At 33.3% G+C, this 19,283-nt stretch overlaps 1 protein-coding gene across 1 annotated transcript; it reads left to right on the top strand.

The window, feature by feature from the left end:
• Positions 1-15,696, top strand: insl5a (insulin-like 5a). The gene is made up of 2 exons (XM_030132761.1): positions 1-233; positions 15,145-15,696. Exons 1-2 carry the CDS (start codon positions 62-64, stop codon positions 15,291-15,293), a joined length of 321 nt encoding a protein of 106 aa, XP_029988621.1. The 5' UTR covers positions 1-61; the 3' UTR covers positions 15,294-15,696.
• The last annotated feature ends 3,587 nt before the right edge of the window (positions 15,697-19,283 follow it).

Below are 19,283 nucleotides of genomic sequence, written 5' to 3'. Positions count from 1 at the left end.
GGTCGTCCAGTGTCCAGTTTGTCCAGTTTGTCCAGTTTGTCCAGTGTCCAGGTGGTTCAGGATGCGACCTCTGGCCGTTCTGCCTCTGCTGTTGTGCGCAGCCGTGTGCGTCAACCAGGTGAGGTCGGAGGTCAAGGCGGTGAAACTGTGCGGTCGGGAGTTTCTGAGAGCCGTGGTCTACACCTGTGGAGGCTCACGATGGAGGAGGTTCCAGACCGAGACAGACGGGGACGGTGAGAAGGCTTTTCTACCACTTCTACTGTTTTTATTATTCATGTGTGGATGCTCCGGAAGACATGGTCCTTCATCATCATCTTCATCTTCATCAGTGATTCACCAGTAAAACCCGTATAGTTTGATAAAAGACAGTGGATGCAGATGCATGTTTTTAAGTTCAGTTAGTCATATATTTTACTGAAAAAAGTCACTTATTCTTCAGGGGGTTTTTTGTTCTGATATAATAACCTCTTGAGAAAGTGAACATTTTTAGCTTTTTTGCATTAAACAATTGATTAAAAACTGCATAATGCAACTGTTTTTTCAGATACATTTTTAACCCTTTCATGCATGAATTATGAGAACCTTAATCAAGATTTTTTTTCCTGAGTGTTTTTATTCCTCTTTAGGCATGAAAAAACAACAACAATGTGATTGAAAATTTTTTTTTTAAATCAACCTGTTTTTCATGGAGTTACAAAAATGTCCACTCAGCTACACCATGAATTTTATTCTTGAAGCAAAGAAACATGTATTTAAAACCCAATATCATCAAGTGATATGAAAACAGTGAAATGAAACCATGTCTAATGCAGCTAATCTGATGTTTTCTCGCATTTTAACATATTCTAATACTAGTTATTACTCACTTCATGGAGATAATATGCAAAAAATAAATATTAACAATTGATTTCTACTCAAGAACCAATCAAGAACAGCAAAGTTACAATAATGGTATGAATTGCAGTTTAGGAGATGATGCATAAGTGTCCACTGTGTTGGTTGATATGGAATTAAAACAACAAAACCCATGAATATACAAGAGTAAAGCTGTAGAGTAACTGTCCACTGTAGTGACCACTATGCATGAAAGGGTTAAAATGTAATAAGCCAATAATGTAATATCTGGCCAATAACGTAATAAAAGTACTGAACCGATAACGTAGTAACTTTTGGCCATTAACATTATAACTTATTACATTATTGGCCTGGTAAAAAAAAATTATTTGCAAATGTAATAACTGAGCCAATAACGTAATAAGTTATAACGTTATTGGCCAAAAGCTATTACATTATCGGCTCAGGACTTTTATTACGTTACTGGCTTATTACATTTTAAAAATAGTAAATACATTACCGGCTGTTATTACACTATCAGTTGTTATTACATTTTTGTCTTCTTCAGACCCTCAAAGACCCAAACAACTGCCATTGGCCAAAAGCATCTGCGGACCGAATATGTTTAATAAGTTCTTAACCTCTAAGTCTGTCAATACAGTCCAATATTTAATGTAAAATACAGTTTGTCATCTTTTCATGGTTATCAGATATGACCCATTTGGACATTCAGAGGCTCTGTGGTTACCGTGGAAACACTGTCATCTTCTACAACATTGATTCACAAATAGCTGAAGAGCAAAACTTCCTATTTGGAAAATGCTTTTTTTTTTTTTTTTTTTTTGAGAATATACAAGAGTAAAACTGTGGAGTAACTGTCCACTGTAGTGACCACTATGCATGAAAGGGTTAAACTTATTTTTATTTATTTACTGATTTTTTAATGGAGTGTCCTTTGCAGTGGACAGCATTTTTTTAAGTAAAACTGTCCAACTTTTGTCCCCTACAGAGGACAAAAGTGCATTGCTATGTCTCAGGAGGTTAAGTTACTTTGAGCATGTACATGATCAGTAAATTAACCCTTTCATGCATGTATTATGAGAACCTTAATCAAGATTTTTTTTTCTTGAGTGATTTTATTCCTCTTCAGGCATTAAAAAAAAACAAAACAATGCAATTCTAATTTTTTCTTTTTTTTTTCTGAAGATATTTTTCATGGAGTTGCAAAAATGTCCACTCAGCTGGACACCATGCATTTAATTTTTGAAGCAAAGAAACATGTATTTACTGATATACTGTGTGAAAACTATGATATAAAAACATTTCAGTGCTGCTATTCTGATGTTTTCTCACATTTTAACATACTCTAATACTAGTCATTACTCACTTCATGGAGATAATATGCAAAAAAAACAGCTTTTTTTTTTGTTAATTACAGTCTAATAACAATAACAAGGAATTGATTTACACTCAAACATGTTAGATCAGGTTTATCAAGGACAGCAAATTTACAATAATGGTATGAATGTCAGTGTATGTGATGATGCATAAGCGTCCACTGTGTTGGCTGATATGGAACTAAAACAGCAAAATTAATGAATATACAAGAGAACAGCTGTGGAATAACTGTCCACTATGCATGACAGGGTTAAATAAATGCAAAATGCAGAGGATAATGTTAAAATAAATGGTGATAAATCCCTTAGGAAATGTTAAATGCGAAGGTAAATCTACACAGAATTTTTAACAGCTTAAACTGCACTGTTCTGCTGATTTTGCAAGATGACAATAAAGTTTGATATGATTTGATTTTTGCAGTTTTTCATCTGCTGTAAGTATGTAGTTTTCCATAGAGACGAAAAAGAAAACATGCAGAATAGAACGTAAAAAAAAAAAAAGTCTTTAAGTGTGGGTATTTTGCTTCAAACTCAAGATATAACCTTAATTGATAGTTTTGTTTTGTTTTTTTCTCTTGTTTCTCATGCAACAGATGTCTTGATTCAAGCATTTTTTTCTCTCAGTAATAATAATAATAATAATAATAATAATAATAATAATAATAATAATTAAAAAATGATAATACATTTTATTCATAGGCGCCTTTCAGGACACTCAAGGTCACTGTACAAAGTTGTTAAAATAAACAAAACACAATTAAAATTACACACATACATATATAAAATACAAACTCTTATGCAACTACTATCACTGTAAGTGTGTGAAGGAGAGGTTTCACAGGTCTTTCCTTCCTCCACAACAAAAACTGCTCCAAAAATTCTGTGATATGATCAGCACGTGCACAGCTGTAGATAATATATGTAGCTTTTTTGATTTTGTGTTTATTTTGATTTTGCACTTCTTTTTGGTCTTGTGCGCTTTTGTACTTTGATGCTTAAACCTGGAATTTCCCCTGGTGGAACTAATAAAGGTATATCTTATATTATCTGATTCAGATTCAGATTCAGAAAACTTAATTTATCCCATACAAGAGATTCATTTGCAGCTTACCACAGACATCAGCCCACATCCAAAGTGCAATGTGACAAACATAAATAAATCAGTGTACAAATACAAGATCGTTGAAAGCAACTACAAATAAATGCATTTAAATAATCAACGACAAATAATCAATAAATATCGATGCAGGCTAAAAGACTAAAAGACCCTATTGCAGTTGGTTCCCAATCTTTTTTGGCTTGTGACCCCATTTTAACATCACAAATTTCATCACAAATACATGTTTCTTTGCTTCAAAAATTAAATGCATGGTGTCCAGCTGAGTGAACTTATTTGTGACTCCACGAAAAATAGGTTAAAAAAAAAAAATCATTTGCATTGTTTTTTTTTTTCATGCCTAAAGAGGAATAAAAACACTCAAGAAAAAAATATTGACTGAAGTTCTCATAATTCATGCATGAAAGGGTTAAAAACAGAAACATTTTTTTGCTAAAATTAATTTGTTTTTGATCATGTAATACTTTGCTATACTATGTTGCAAATAAAGGTTAATTTTAGACGACATTTAGTCTATATAATGTATATTATTATGGACGGAGGCAGTAAATCCAGGTGTAGATTACTGCACAAAGTGAGAATTTTGTTTTCCATGGTCAGGATATGTACAGTCAGTCCAGCTTGGATTTCCAAGGCTGACAATTAATACTGAACAAACAAGAACTCAAACTATGAATTATGAAAGAGCTGCAGCATCTGAAACCGACCACAATGAACATTTGACAGATAAACAGAACCACAGTGCTGCAGTTTCACACTCACAGTTTGTCATGTTTTTATGTATTATGATTGTCTCTGTCAACTCAACATATATATTTTTTTATTTTTATTTTTATTTTACCTTTATTTAACCAGGAAAACCTCATTGAGATTAAGAATCTCTTTTTCAAGAGTGTCCTGGCCAAGACGGGCAGCAGTACATTAAATAGTTACAGACACAGACTTCCATACATAAAACAAATACACAAAAAGCACATAGACAAGTCAAACCTTCCAAAGTCAACTCAAAAAGTGTTCATGAAATGTAGACAAAAGTGCGTCAGGTAAAACATCTGTAGCCAGATGTCTCCCTCTCTAAGTCATACAACATCTTCTTAAAAGTGTCCAACCAAACCAGATCCTTCAGTTTCAGGTCTTTTTGTAGTTCATTCCAGGTGAATGGGGCCGCATACCTGAAGGCCTTTTTCTCCTGTTCAGTTCTAACTTTAGGAACAGACAACAAGAAAAGATCCTGAGAACGCAGATTATAAGCATCTGTGGTTCTCCGACTGATGTAAGTCTGAAGGTAGGATGGGAGCAGACCTAGAATAGACTTATAAATTAAAATACGCCAATGATTCAGTCTGTATTAGTAAAGTTTTTTTTGTTTTGTTTTTTATCAATTACTAGAAATTTCAGACGACCCCATTTGAATTCCAGGCGACCTCACATGGGGTCCCGACTCCAAGGTTGAAAAACTCTGCCCTATTGGTTCCGCTAACAAAACAAACAAACAAACAAACAAACAAACAAACAAACAAACAAACAAAAATCTCATATAAAATGACTAAAATGGCTGCTGTCAGAGTTTAAAAGTGTGATAGCTTATCTTATTAACACATTATGACGAAAAAAAAGATTCTGCCCATATTTTACTCCTAAACAGATCACACTAAAACGTTTTCTTTATGTCTGATTAAACCTACAGGGTGGGGAAGCAAAATTTACAATGAACATTTAGTTGTTTTTTCTCAGCAGGCACTACGTCAATTGTTTTGAAACCAAACATATATTGATGTCATAATCATACCTAACACTATTATCCATACCTTTTCACAAACTTTTGCCCATATGAGTAATCAGGAAAGCAAACGTCAAAGAGTGTGTGATTTGCTGAATGCACTCGTCACACCAAAGGAGATTTCAAAAATAGTTGGAGTGTCCATAAAGACTGTTTATAATGGAAAGAAGAGAATGACTATGAGCAAAACTATTACGAGAAAGTCTGGAAGGTACTATTAAAGAAGAATGGGAGAAGTTGTCACCCCAATATTTGAGGAACACTTGCGCAAGTTTCAGGAAGCGTGTGAAGGCAGTTATTGAGAAAGAAGGAGGACACACAGAATAAAAACATTTTCTATTATGTCAGTTTTCTTGTGGCAAATAAATTCTCATGACTTTCACAATAAACTAATTGGTCATACACTGTCTTTCAATCCCTGCCTCAAAATATTGTACATTTTGCTTCCCCACCCTGTAATTTCTCATACACTTTCTATTTTTAGGAAACCGTTGACGACTCATGACTCCAAATGTAAACACATCCCACTGTTTTGCACTTTGTACTCCCGTTTTCTACGATCCACCATCTCATTTCTCTCAGAATTAAACATTAACACGTCAGTCATGGTAATAAAAGGAGCTCTGTGTGTTTTCAGGACGTCCAGAAGGTTTCTTAAATCATGTAAATCTGCAGCGAGTGTCCTTTGGCGTCCAGTGTGGAGTGGTGGTGGGTGTGCAGGCAGACAGGTGCCCTTGTATGGGGGGGAAATGTCATCTGTCCATCTGTCCTATTAGACCAGAGGAGAACACATATCATGATTAAATACTGGATGTGCCTGTTCGTCTGGGCACGTGCTCGCTCTTGTTCTGTCCTTTGTGTACAAATAAACCCAGTTACCCTATCAGCCGCGGTGATTAGAAAGACTAAAGTGACACTGGACAAGACAAATGGCATCGTAATAATCTTTGCAGTCATTCAGAATGTCCGTATTTAATGGGAAGATGCACTGCAGTCACATAAGATGGAAAAATAAAAAGCAGAAGGAATCAGAAAACAGTCATTTAAAGTTAAAAAGAATAACACACATTTCTTTTTCTGTTAAATTAATGGGACGGATATGAGCATAAGAGGAAAATGTGTGGATTCTTTAACCCTTTCATGCGCAGTGGTCACTCCAGTGGACAGTTATTCTACAGCTGTTCTCTTGTATATTCATGGATTTTTGTTGTTCTTTTCGTTGTTGTTGTTTTTTTGTTTGTTTTGGTTTTTTTTTTTTAGACATATCTTTACTAAAGTTTTAAGACACTCCATATCTTTTCTGACATGAATTGGTATCATTATGTAGATCTCTCCTGAGCATAAACCCCCAGAATCACAAATCCTCCCCATAGTTTTCACACAATTTATCAGTAAATACATGTTTCTGTGCATCAAAAATTAAACATGTGGTGTCCAGCTGAGTGGACATTTTTGCAACTTTATGAAAAATAGGTTCATAAGAAATTGTTTTCATTATTATTATTTTTTTTTACATATTTTTTTTTTTACATTTTTAAAATTATTTTTGTTTTATTTATTTATCTTTTTTTTTTTTTCTTTCCAGAAGAAAATGTTCAGTCGCATTGTTTTTTTCAGTCGCATTGTTTTTTTCATGCCTAAAGAGGAATAAAAACACTCAGGAAAAAATTTTGATTAAGGTTCTCATAATTCGTGCATGAAAGGGTTAACCATCACAGACATAAACAGCAGCAGACGACAGCATCGTACAATGACTAATCCATCTAGAACCACTAATCCGATCAAAACAGTGAAATAATTCAGGAAAATGCAGTTTTTCTGTGTCATCACATATCATCCATTTAGACCAGAGGTGTCAAAGTCATTTTAGTTCAGGGGCCACATTAAGCCAAATTTGATCTGAAGTGGGCCGGACCACTGTAATAATAACATAATAATATATAAATAATGTCAACTCCAAACTTTTCTCTATGTGTTAGAGTGAAAAAAGTAAAATTATGTGATCAAAATGTTTACATCTATCAACTATCCTTTAAAATGATGTGAATATCATGAACAAACTGAAATTTCTTAAGAAAACTAAGTGCAATTTTAACGATATTATGCCTCAGTTTATCATTTACACGTGTAAATTACAACTTACAGATCACAGTGGATCAAAAAATACACAAAACATTTAATAACAGGCAGAATATTGGAAAACTTGCACTTCAGACATTTCTAAATGTTCATATTTGTTCAGGTTATTCGCGTTTTAGTGAAATGATAGTTTGTTTAAGTGTAAATGCAGTAAAATGACGTGAAAATTTTTACATTTACAAAGAGAAAAATTTGGAGTTGTGAGTATTTATAGGTTATTCTGTTGGTATTTTACAGATTCGACTCACTTGAAATTAAATTGGGAACCTGAACTAAAATGATTAATATCTTCGGTGTAATTTTTGCATTTAACAAATTCATCCCAGGGGCCGGACTGGACCCTTTGGCGGGCCGGATTTGGCCCCTGGGCCGCATGTTTGACACCTGTGATTTAGATGATCAGAGGCTCCGGAGTGAACGTAGAAACACTGTCATCTTCTGTAAGACTGATTCACCGGTAAAACCCATGGAGTTTGAAAAAGGACAGTGGATGTGGATACTTATTTTTATGTTCAGTTAATTTTATATATACAGAATATCTTTATTTTTTTCTGTTCTGATATAATAACCTTAGAATTTACAATGAGGTTTTATGAAACCACATGATCAGTGAATTAAAAACAAGAAAACACCTGATTTACACTGAAAAAATACAAAAGATACAACAATAATTATAATAATAATAGTTATAATTGAACAATAGTTACATAGAAATATTTATCTGGAAGTCGATACTGAAAGTAATTCTTTAAGATCCTGTAGAAGCCAATAATGTAGTAACAGCCGATAACGTTATAAATTTACCATTTTTAACCCTTTCATGCATGAATTATGAGAACCTTAATCAAGATTTTTTTTTTCTTGAGTGTTTTTATTCCTCTTTAGGCATGAAAAAAAAACAAAAAAAACAATGTGATTGATTTTTTTTTTTTTTTTTTTTTTTTTTTAATCAACCTGTTTTTCATGGAGTTACAAAAATGTCCACTCAGCTACACCATGAATTTTATTCTTGAAGCAAAGAAACATGTATTTAAAACCCAATATCATCAAGTGATATGAAAACAGTGAAATGAAACCATGTCTAATGCAGCTAATCTGATATTTTCTCACATTTTAACATATTCAAATACTAGTTATTACTCACTTCATGGAGATAATATGCAAAAAATAAATATTAACAATTGATTTCCACTCAAGAACCAATCAAGAACAGCACAGTTACAATAATGGTATGAATTGCAGTTTATGAGATGATGCATAAGTGTCCACTGTGTTGGTTGATATGGAATTAAAACAACAAAACCCATGAATATACAAGAGAACAGCTGGAGAAGAAGTGTCCACTGTAGTGACCACTATGCATGAAAGGGTTAAAATGTAATAAGCCAATAATGTAATATCTGGCCAATAATGTAATAAAAGTACTGAACTGATAATGTAGTAACTTTTGGCCATTAACATTATAACTTATTATACTACTGGCCTGGTAAAAAAAAATTATTTGCAAATGTAATAACTGAGCCAATAACGTAATAAATTACAACGTTATTGGCCAAAAGCTATTACATTATCGGCTCAGGACTTTTATTACGTTATTGGCCTATTACATTTTAAAAATAGTAAATTTATTACATTACCGGCTGTTATTACACTATCAGTTGTTATTACATTTTTGTCTTCTTCAGACCCTCAAAGACCCAAACAACTGCCATTGGCCAAAAGCATCTGCGGACCGAATATGTTTAATAAGATCTGAACCTCTAAGTCTGTCAATACAGTCCAATATTTAATGTAAAATACAGTTTGTCATCTTTTCATGGTTATCAGACATGACCCATTTGGACATTCAGAGGCTCCGTAGTTACCGTGGAAACACTGTCATCTTCTACAACATTGATTCACAAACAGCTGAAGAGCAAAACTTCCTATTTGGAAAATGTTTTTTTTTTTTTTTTTTGAGAAAACTAAAGTAGTCTTTCTGATTTCTTGCAAAATGCTATTTGTAAATAGTACTGTAGTACAAACACGGTGCATTATTTATTGGGTGGCATCAACACGTTGCATTCTGCCAGATTTTTTTTTTTTTTGTCTAACAAATGCATTTTTCAAACAGGAGGTTTTACTCTTTGGTCATTGCCGTGTAGTTTGACAAACACCAGCATTAGTAGACACATGTTTTTATGATCAGTTAATGATCCATGGTGCTGAACAGTAGAGGCAGACAGATATATTGGCTGGCTGATATATTGATTTTTTTCAACATCAGCCATCAGCCTTAATTTTCTTTGGAAAGTCCATATTTGATCAATAGTAAAAATGTTATAAGATATTTGATCATTAGCCCATTTTTGATATTTTTTAAAAAATGGCAATTTTTGAAGGATGCAATTGTTAAGCTCTAACAAGTAATAGGTAAATTATTTATTTTTGAGTCTACATTAAATTACCATGAATTTGGTGGTTAAGTTTTCTATTTCTCTGGTTTATTTTCACCTTTTTAGGTTTCGCTTGTTTGTTGGCTTGGATACACTGTTTTTTTGTTTTTTGTCTTTTTCTTTTTCCTATATTGGATGCTGGGTAGCTGAATTTGTTCTGCAGGACAGACATTAATATAAGCATTTTGCTTCTGCCTGTGGCTTTTCAGTCATAACCTGTTGGTAACGTTTGTAATGTTTGAAGTGCTGTTGTTGACACTGGTTATTGTGTGATGACTGAATAAAGAATTTCATCATCATCATCATCATCATCATCATCAGGCGCCTATGTGGGCAACACTTGAAGTTCAATAAATGTTAAGAGCACTATGTGTACATTATTATTATTATTATTATTATTATTATTATTATTATTATTATTATTATTATTATTATTTTAAAAAACTTCACATTATTTTTCACAATTTAAATAAGGTTAGAATTCAAAAGTTGTTCATTTTTGCATGATCTTTACAATTCTGGTGACCAACTAAAATTTGCACATTGTAAACAAAAGAAAATTACAAGACTAGCATCTGTCTCCCAAGTGTGCCTAAAATGCACTATTTCTTCCATTAGAACCACTGTTTTTGATCCATAAGCCATTAAAGCATAAATCCTGCTTTTACTGATATCTGGGCTTCATTTGAGAGGGGAGGGTCTAAATTAATTTATTAACGTTGTTAATGTTGCTGTTAATCATTGACATATGCCAGGCTGCAAAAACCAAATAATATGTAATCCAATTTTTATGTAGTATTTTGAAAAAAAAAACAAAAACAAAAAACAAACATATTTTGTGTTCTTTTGCATCAAAAAAATCTCGTGACATCATGATGAAAAGAGATCGTTTAAAGGGTTAAAAAAATGTAAAATGAATGATTATTTGTTATGTATGATTAGGGCTGACCTTGATTTACAAAAATAAAATCAAATTAGAGCAGAAAAATAAATCAATATATAATATATAACAGTGTGATTTATAGGTGTGCATTTTACGCACAATTGGTGACAGATGCTAGTATTTTTGAACATTTGACCTCACGCCAAAAATAATGCAATTGTTAAGCTCTAACAAGTAATAGGTAAATTATTTATTTTTGAGTCTACATTAAATTACCATGAATTTGGTGGTTAAGTTTTCTATTTCTCTGGTATATTTTCACCTTTTTAGGTTTCGCTTGTTTGTTGGCTTGGATACACTGTTTTTTTGTTTTTTGTCTTTTTCTTTTTCCTATATTGGATGCTGGGTAGCTGAATTTGTTCTGCAGGACAGACATTAATATAAGCATTTTGCTTCTGCCTGTGGCTTTTCAGTCATAACCTGTTGGTAACGTTTGTAATGTTTGAAGTGCTGTTGTTGACACTGGTTATTGTGTGATGACTGAATAAAGAATTTCATCATCATCATCATCATCAGGCGCCTATGTGGGCAACACTTGAAGTGCAATAAATATTAAGAGCACTATGTGTACATTTATTAATAATTTCATTTATATTGCTGCATAAAAATTGTAATTATCTGTGTGTTTCAATTGCATTTTATGGTCAAACTACGTAAAAAAAAAAAAAAAAAAAAAATCGGCCATTAGTTGACCAAATTTTTAAAAATTGGCATTGGTTGACTTCTACTGAAAAATTCCCTTTTTCTTCAGTTAGTTTTGATACGATAACCTCTGAATTCTCTATGAAGGTGATGGCATCATAAATATGTCTAGTAGCTTTTTAACCACTAATCCTACTAATGCAGTTGAATAATGGAGGTAAAATGCAGTTTGTCATCTTTTCACGGTCATCAGATATGACCCATTTGATCATTCAGAGGTATTGATTATGGAAACACCATCATCTTCTACAACATTAATTCAACAGTAAAACCCATGGAGTTGGATCAATGACAGTGGATGGAAACATTTGTTTTTATTTTCAGTTACGGATATAGTTTGTTTAACCTCATCAGACCCAGGAAATGTCAGCAAAGTACCAGCTTTTTTTGTTTTTTATGAAATAAGTGTCTGTAGATAAATAAATCATACTTTTTTCTTTGAGTTATTTATGAGTAATTTTTAGGGGAGGGTGTTGTTATTTTTTTTAATATATATATATATATATATACACAGGGTGGGGAAGCAAAATTTACAATGAACATTTAGTTGTTTTTTCTCAGCAGGCACTACGTCAATTGTTTTGAAACCAAACATATATTGATGTCATAATCATACCTAACACTATTATCCATACCTTTTCACAAACTTTTGCCCATATGAGTAATCAGGAAAGCAAACGTCAAAGAGTGTGTGATTTGCTGAATGCACTCGTCACACCAAAGGAGATTTCAAAAAGAGTTGGAGTGTCCATAAAGACTGTTTATAATGGAAAGAAGAGAATGACTATGAGCAAAACTATTACCAGAAAGTCTGGAAGATACTATTAAAGAAGAATGGGAGAAGTTGTCACCCCAATATTTGAGGAACATTTGCGCAATTTTCAGGAAGCGTGTGAAGGCAGTTACTGAGAAAGAAGGAGGACACATAGAATAAAAACATTTTCTATTATATAAATTTTCTTGTGGCAAATAAATTCTCATGACTTTCAATAAACTAACTGGTCATACACTGTCTTTCAATCCCTGCCTCAAAATATTGTAAATTTTGCTTCCCCACCCTGTATATCAGTATTTTATTATTTTTTATTATTTTATCAGTAACTTATACTATTTTACTAAATGCTGCTGACAGTCAGGGACCTGAGTACAATATTTTGTTTCTGTGTATTTTTATATGCTGAAATGACAAATAAACTTGAATCTGAATCTGATATATTGGAAACATCATGATGCAACAGTTTTTTCAGATGCAGTTTTTAAAATTTTTATGGAATGTCCTTTGTGGTGGACAGTTTTGTTTTCTTTCTTTCTTTTTTTTTTTTTTTTTGTATAAAGTTGTGAAACTCTTGTCCATAAATGTGGACAGAAAACCTATAGGTGGGTCTTTGGAGGTTAAATTTTTTTTTTTTTTTTTAAATCACCTTTTCTTCAGTTTTCTCTCCTGATTCTGTAAAATGACCTTTGAATTTACTGTGAAATTTCATGAACATGTACATAATCAATAAATTAGATACAGGAAAAAAAGATTTCCACAAAAAACAAAACAAAACAAATGATGGGAGGGGAAAGGAGAGGAAAGGAGGGAATGAGAAATTATGTGTAGTCTTTTCCTTTCTTTTCTTATTTCTGTGTACTATACTGCCTTTTTTTTTTTTTTACTTGTACGATTTGAGTTCCTTTATCATTACACTGGTCAACAACAAATTTATTGTTTAAGTTTTTTGAGCTGATTTAAGATCATTTTGGTGTGCTGAATCCAAAAATCACATTAATTTTGCTCAATCAGGTCAACTTTCTGAACTCTGCTACATATTGGCTTTTTAACATTTTTGCTTACATTTATGGGCATTTTCACATCATATGATACAAAATTCTTTCATATTTCTTGCAATAAACGAGTTCTGAAGATTTTACTTTTGCTAATTTATGATTAATGTTTTTTTTAATATTACAGGTGAATGAAATGGCTTTGACTAGAACACAGGTGTCAAACATGCGGCCTGGGGGCCAAATCCGGCCCGCCAAAGGGTCCAGTCCGGCCCTTGGGATGAATTTATGAAATGCAAAAATTACACCGAAGATATTAACAATTCTTTTAGTTCAGGTTCCACATTCAGACCAATTCAATCTCAAGTGGATCAGACCAGTAAACTACTATCATAATAACATATAAATAATGACAACTCCAAATGTTTCTCTTTATAAATGTAAATATTTTCATGTATTTACATCAAAACGAAGTATAATTTTGCAAAAAATGCAAATAACCTGAAATGTCTGAAGTGAAGCAAGTACAATTTTAACAATTAACAATATTCTGTCTGTTATTAAATGTTTTGTGTGTTTGTAGATCCACTGTGATCTGTAAGTTGCTATGTACATGTGTAAATGATAAACTGAGGCAGAATATTGTTAAAATTACAATTATTTTTTCAGTTTGTTCATGTTATTCGCATCTTTTGAAAGGATAGTTTGTAGATGTAAACCTTTTCATCATGTCAATTCACTTTTTTCGCTCTAAAACATAGAGGAAAGTTTGGAGTTGACATTATTTATATATTATTATGTTATTATTTTACTGGTCCGGCCCCTGCAGATCAAATTTAGCTGAATCTGGCCCCTGAACTAAAATGAGTTTGACACCCCTGGACTAGAAGATGTTGCAAAAATAAGCCTGACGTATTCTGTTACATCTGCGGTGAATACACCATTGTACCTAACAGGAATCAAGTCACACGTTTCATAAAGTGTGCTTACCAATCTTATTTTGGTATTCATTATTATATTTTGTGAGAAGATCAAATTTTTCAAAATCAAATTAGCAAAAAAAAACCCTGACCTGATTGAGAAAAACAGATGTCATTTTTGGATTTAGCGGTGCAAAATGGTCCTAATTCAGTTGAAAAAACCTAGACAACTTGCAAAAAACATTTTTTGTAACCCAGTGTTATTTATGGTTTCTGTTTTTGATTTTCTTTTATGTTTTTCCTTATTATTTATTTATTTATTTATTTTGGGCCTGTGGGTTGGGTGGGTGGGAAGGGATGGGTGTTGACGGTCAGATATGTCATTCTTGATTGTGCATTGACTGTTACGAATTGATATAATGTCTGTTGTGTTCATTGAAAATGTTCAATAAGTATACAGGGTGGGGAAGCAAAATTTACAATATTTTGAGGCAGGGATTGAAAGACAGTGTATGACCAATTAGTTTATTGAAAGTCATGAGAATTTATTTGCCACAAGAAAATGTACATAATAGAAAATGTTTTTATTCTATGTGTCCTCCTTCTTTCTCAATAACTGCCTTCACACGCTTCCTGAAACTTGCGCAAGTGTTCCTCAAATATTCGGGTGACAACTTCTCCCATTCTTCTTTAATAGTATCTTCCAGACTTTCTCGTAATAGTTTTGCTCATAGTCATTCTGTTCTTTACATTATAAACAGTCTTTATGGACACTCCAACTCTTTCTGAAATCTCCGTTGGTGTGACGAGTGCATTCAGCAAATCACACACTCTTTGACGTTTCCTTTCCTGATTACTCATATGGGCAAAAGTTTGTGAAAAGGTATGGATAATAGTGTTAGGTATGATTATGACATCAATATATGTTTGGTTTCAAAACAATTGATGTAGTGCCTGCTGAGAAAAAACAACTAAATGTTCATTGTAAATTTTGCTTCCCCACCCTGTAGTTGAAAAAAAACCCAACAACAAATGATGGGCTGATAAATGCTGACAAATCCCTTGTACACAGTGAAAAACGGTGCATTTACTGTGGACCTGTTGTTCCAGATCTGCCCACGGGGGAGTTCAACAGTTTGGAGACCCTGAGCGGCCTCAGCCCCGAGTCCAGACTGACCAGACGAGACCTGAATAACATGCTGACCGCCGTGTGCTGCCAGGTGGGCTGCAGGAAGAGCGACCTGACCTTCCTCTGCTGAGCCCCCCCCCCCCCCCATCCTCCACCCTGTCGCCTTAATAGACCCCAAAACCTGAAATCACAAAGCTAAAACAGTAGCATCTCTGTAGTTTATGCACATCACTGCTATTTTTCTAATTGCTTTTGATATTTTTGTTAGTTTGGAGTTGTGAATATTGACCACCTGAGTGTCTGTGAACATGTTTTTAAACCAGAGATGGAAACTGTGGCCAAATGTGTGTTTTTAATAATAATATTTAGGACTATAAACAGAATATCTAAGCTTGGCGTTGAGTCCTGAATGTAGCGGGTGCAGGTCCATCTCAGTTTTCATGTGTTTAAAGGAAACATGTGCTGTGTTCTTTAGTTCAGCTTGTTTTTGGTCAAATAAATATTCTTGCAAAATTATTCTCTGGAGTGTGAGCTCTTTTTATACCATTCCTCCTTTACACCAGACTCACTGAATGTGAGTCCAGACCCTGCAGAACACAAACAGGTGGTCTCAGTCATTGTCTGTGGATCTGAGGGAAAATACTGATCTGTAACAGGATGTGAAATTCATCAGATTTTTTTGTTACTGTTGTATTATCTACTGTCTGCGTATGCTACTTCGAGTAACAAATACCACAACAAATGACAGAAAATGTGTTCCTCTGATTTGGACAACAGGTTCAGTCATTTTTTGGTGGGGTGCAGTATCCAAGTCAGTGTTCAGCTGCACAATATACATGACATATCACCACTAGGATACGCCAAAGTACCTGCACTACTATTTTAAAATACTCATTTAAATTAAAATACAAATACACAGTACGTTTTCAGTCATGTATTTTATATGTAAATTTCATCCGTCTATCCACCAAACATGCACATTTTTCTATGACTCTATTGTTAAAGTCATAGAAGTAAGAAGGTGCCATGACCTCCTCAGTCATGGCATAAATGAAAATATAAAAAAAAAAAAAAAAAAAAGAATGTGGACCTCCAGTTTCTTTGGCCTTCCGCCTCTATATACGTGCCAAGTTTGAAGTAAATTGAAACAAAATTGATGTTTTAACAGACGTGAAATTTCATCCATTATAAGTAGGATGCACCAAAGTACCTGCACTACTATTTTAAAATACTCAGTTATACACAAATACACAGTACATGTTTTCAGTCGTGTATTTTATATGTAAATTTCATCCATCTATCCTCCAAACATGCACATTTTTCTATGACTCTATTGTTAAAGTCATGTCCCTGATAAGTGTCTTTTCCACTGATAGTATGGACACTGTATTTACACCATCTGTGAAGGTAGAGTGGGTCACATGACTCATAGGGTGGGATTTGAACCGCTAACCCTCTGGTTATTGGATGACCTGCTCTACCTCCTCAGTCATGGCAGAAATGAAAATATATAAAAAAAAAAAAAAAAAGAATGTGGACCTCCAGTTTCTTTGGCCTTCCGCCTCTATATACGTGCCAAGTTTGAAGTAAATTGAAACAAAATTGATGTTTTAACAGACGTGAAATTTCATCCATTATAAGTAGGATACACCAAAGTACCTGCACTACTATTTTAAAATACTCATTTAAATTAAAATACAAATACACAGTACGTTTTCAGTCGTGTATTTTATATGTAAATTTCATCCATCTATCCTCCAAACATGCACATTTTTCTATGACTCTATTGTTAAAGTCATGTCCCTGATAAGTGTCTTTTCCACTGATAGTATGGACACTGTATTTACACCAGCTGTGAAGGTAGAGTGGGTCACATGACTCATAGGGTGGGATTTGAACCGCTAACCCTCTGGTTATTGGATGACCTGCTCTACCTCCTCAGTCATGGCAGAAATGAAAATATAAAAAAAAAAAAAAATTAAAAAAAGTGGACCTCCAGTTTATTTGCCTTCCGCCTCTATGTACGTGCCAAGTTTGAAGTAAATTGAAACAAAATTGATGTTTTTATAGACATGTGAAATTTCATCCATTATAAGTAAATGGGGAAAAAAAAAAGATTTAAAAAATTCATAGAAAATTTGAACTTGGACCTACTTTTCCTAAAATGTAATCCAATACATTCTGGGTCACTGGTAATGTGTAAACCCAATTTGGTATGAATTCAACCAATAGTTTTGCTGCTACAGACATTTGAAATTTTGCTCATTAACCCTCTGGTATCCGGGTGCGCTTTTTAGGCACACTTTGCACTTCGTGTTAAAAAACTTCACCTTATTTTTCACAATTTAAATAAGGTTAGAATTCAAAAGTTGTTCATTTGTGCATGATCTTTAAAATTCTGGCCACCAACTAAAATTTGCACAATTTAAACAAAAGAAATTTACGAGACCAGCATCTGTCTCCCAAGTGTGCCTAAAACGCACTATTTCTTCCATTATAACCACTGTTTTTGATCCATAAGCCATTAAAGCATAAATCCTGCTTTTACTGATATCTGGGCTTCATTTGAGAGGGGAGGGTCTAAATTAATTTATTAGCGTTGTTAATGTTGGCGTTAATCATTGACATATGTCAGGCTGCAAAAATCAAATAATATGTAATCCAATTTTTATGTAGTATTTTAAAAAAAAAAACAAAACAAAAACATATTTTGTGTTCTTTTGCATCAAAAAAATGTCGTGACATCATGATGAAAAGAAATCGTTTAAAGGGTTAAAAAATGTAAAATGCATGATTATTTGATATGTATGACTAGGGCTGACCTTGATTTACAAAAATAAAATCAGAGCTGAAAAATAAATGAATATATAATATTTAATAGTTTGATTTATAGGTGTGCATTTTACGCACACTTGGTGACAGATGCTAGTATTTTTGAACATTTGACCTAGTGCCAAAAATAATAATGCAAATTAACCAATGTTGGAGTTAATCATTGACATATGCCAGGCTGCAAAAATCAAATAATGTGATCCACTTTTTATGTAGTATATTGAACAAAAATAATTTTTTGTGTTTTTTGCATCCAAAAAAATGGTTTGTTTACATTACAAACACGGCATTTAAAGGGTTAAAAAATGTGACAATTATTGAGTATTTGGTATTTTTTATTTACGGCTCAAGTTGATGAAATAGAAAAAAGTGTAAAAGAATTAAAAACAAACTGTATGAAAATTTTTTTGACATTATTCCACAAGTGTGCCAAAAACACACAGTTGGTGTTTAGTAAGGGCCTTGGTGGATGGAATACCGGAGGGTTAAATAGGTAAATGGAGAAAAAAAATTAAATAAAAATTAATAACGTTTTTAGCTTTTACCTACTTCTCCCAAAATGTACAGGATGGGGAAGCAAAATTTACAATATTTTGAGGCAGGGATTGAAAGACAGTGTATGACCAATTAGTTTATTGAAAGTCATGAGAATTTATTTGCCACAAGAAAATGTACATAATAGAAAATGTTTTTATTCTATGTGTCCTCCTTCTTTCTCAATAACTGCCTTCACACGCTTCCTGAAACTTGTGCAAGTGTTCCTCAAATATTCGGGTGACAACTTCTCCCATTCTTCTTTAATAGTATCTTCCAGACTTTCTGGTAATAGTTTTGCTCATAGTCATTCTCTTCTTTCCATTATAAACAGTCTTTATGGACACTCCAACTCTTTTTGAAATCTCCTTTGGTGTGACGAGTGCATTCAGCAAATCACACACTCTTTGACGTTTGCTTTCCTGATTACTCATATGGGCAAAAGTTTCTGAAAAGGTATGGATAATAGTGTTAGGTATGATTATGACATCAATATATGTTTGGTTTCAAAACAATTGATGTAGTGCCTGCTGAGAAAAAACAACTAAATGTTCATTGTAAATTTTGCTTCCCCACCCTGTAAACGGATCTATTCTGGGTTACTGGCAATCTATAAACCAAATATGGTATAAATTCAACCAACAGTTTTGCTGCTAGAGTGTTAAACAAACCGAACCAAAAACAATACCCCTTGCCTCCTCTTCAGAGGTCCGGGTCATAAATCAGAACAGAAAGAGAATTAAGAACAAAGACA

The sequence above is a fragment of the Sphaeramia orbicularis genome, chromosome 4, assembly GCF_902148855.1.
Source record: "Sphaeramia orbicularis chromosome 4, fSphaOr1.1, whole genome shotgun sequence".
NCBI classification, from domain to species: Eukaryota; Metazoa; Chordata; class Actinopteri; order Kurtiformes; family Apogonidae; genus Sphaeramia; species Sphaeramia orbicularis.
This window is presented reverse-complemented; position numbering and strand designations above follow the sequence as displayed.

What these genes read in the sequence shown, in the direction of transcription:
- insl5a (XM_030132761.1), top strand. Translation starts at nt 62, where the DNA reads ATGCGACCTCTGGCCGTTCTGCCTCTGCTGTTGTGCGCAGCCGTGTGC. An exon ending in GACCGAGACAGACGGGGACG is followed by an intron (nt 234 to 15,144) that starts GTGAGAAGGCTT and finishes CTGTTGTTCCAG; the next exon opens with ATCTGCCCACGGGGGAGTTC.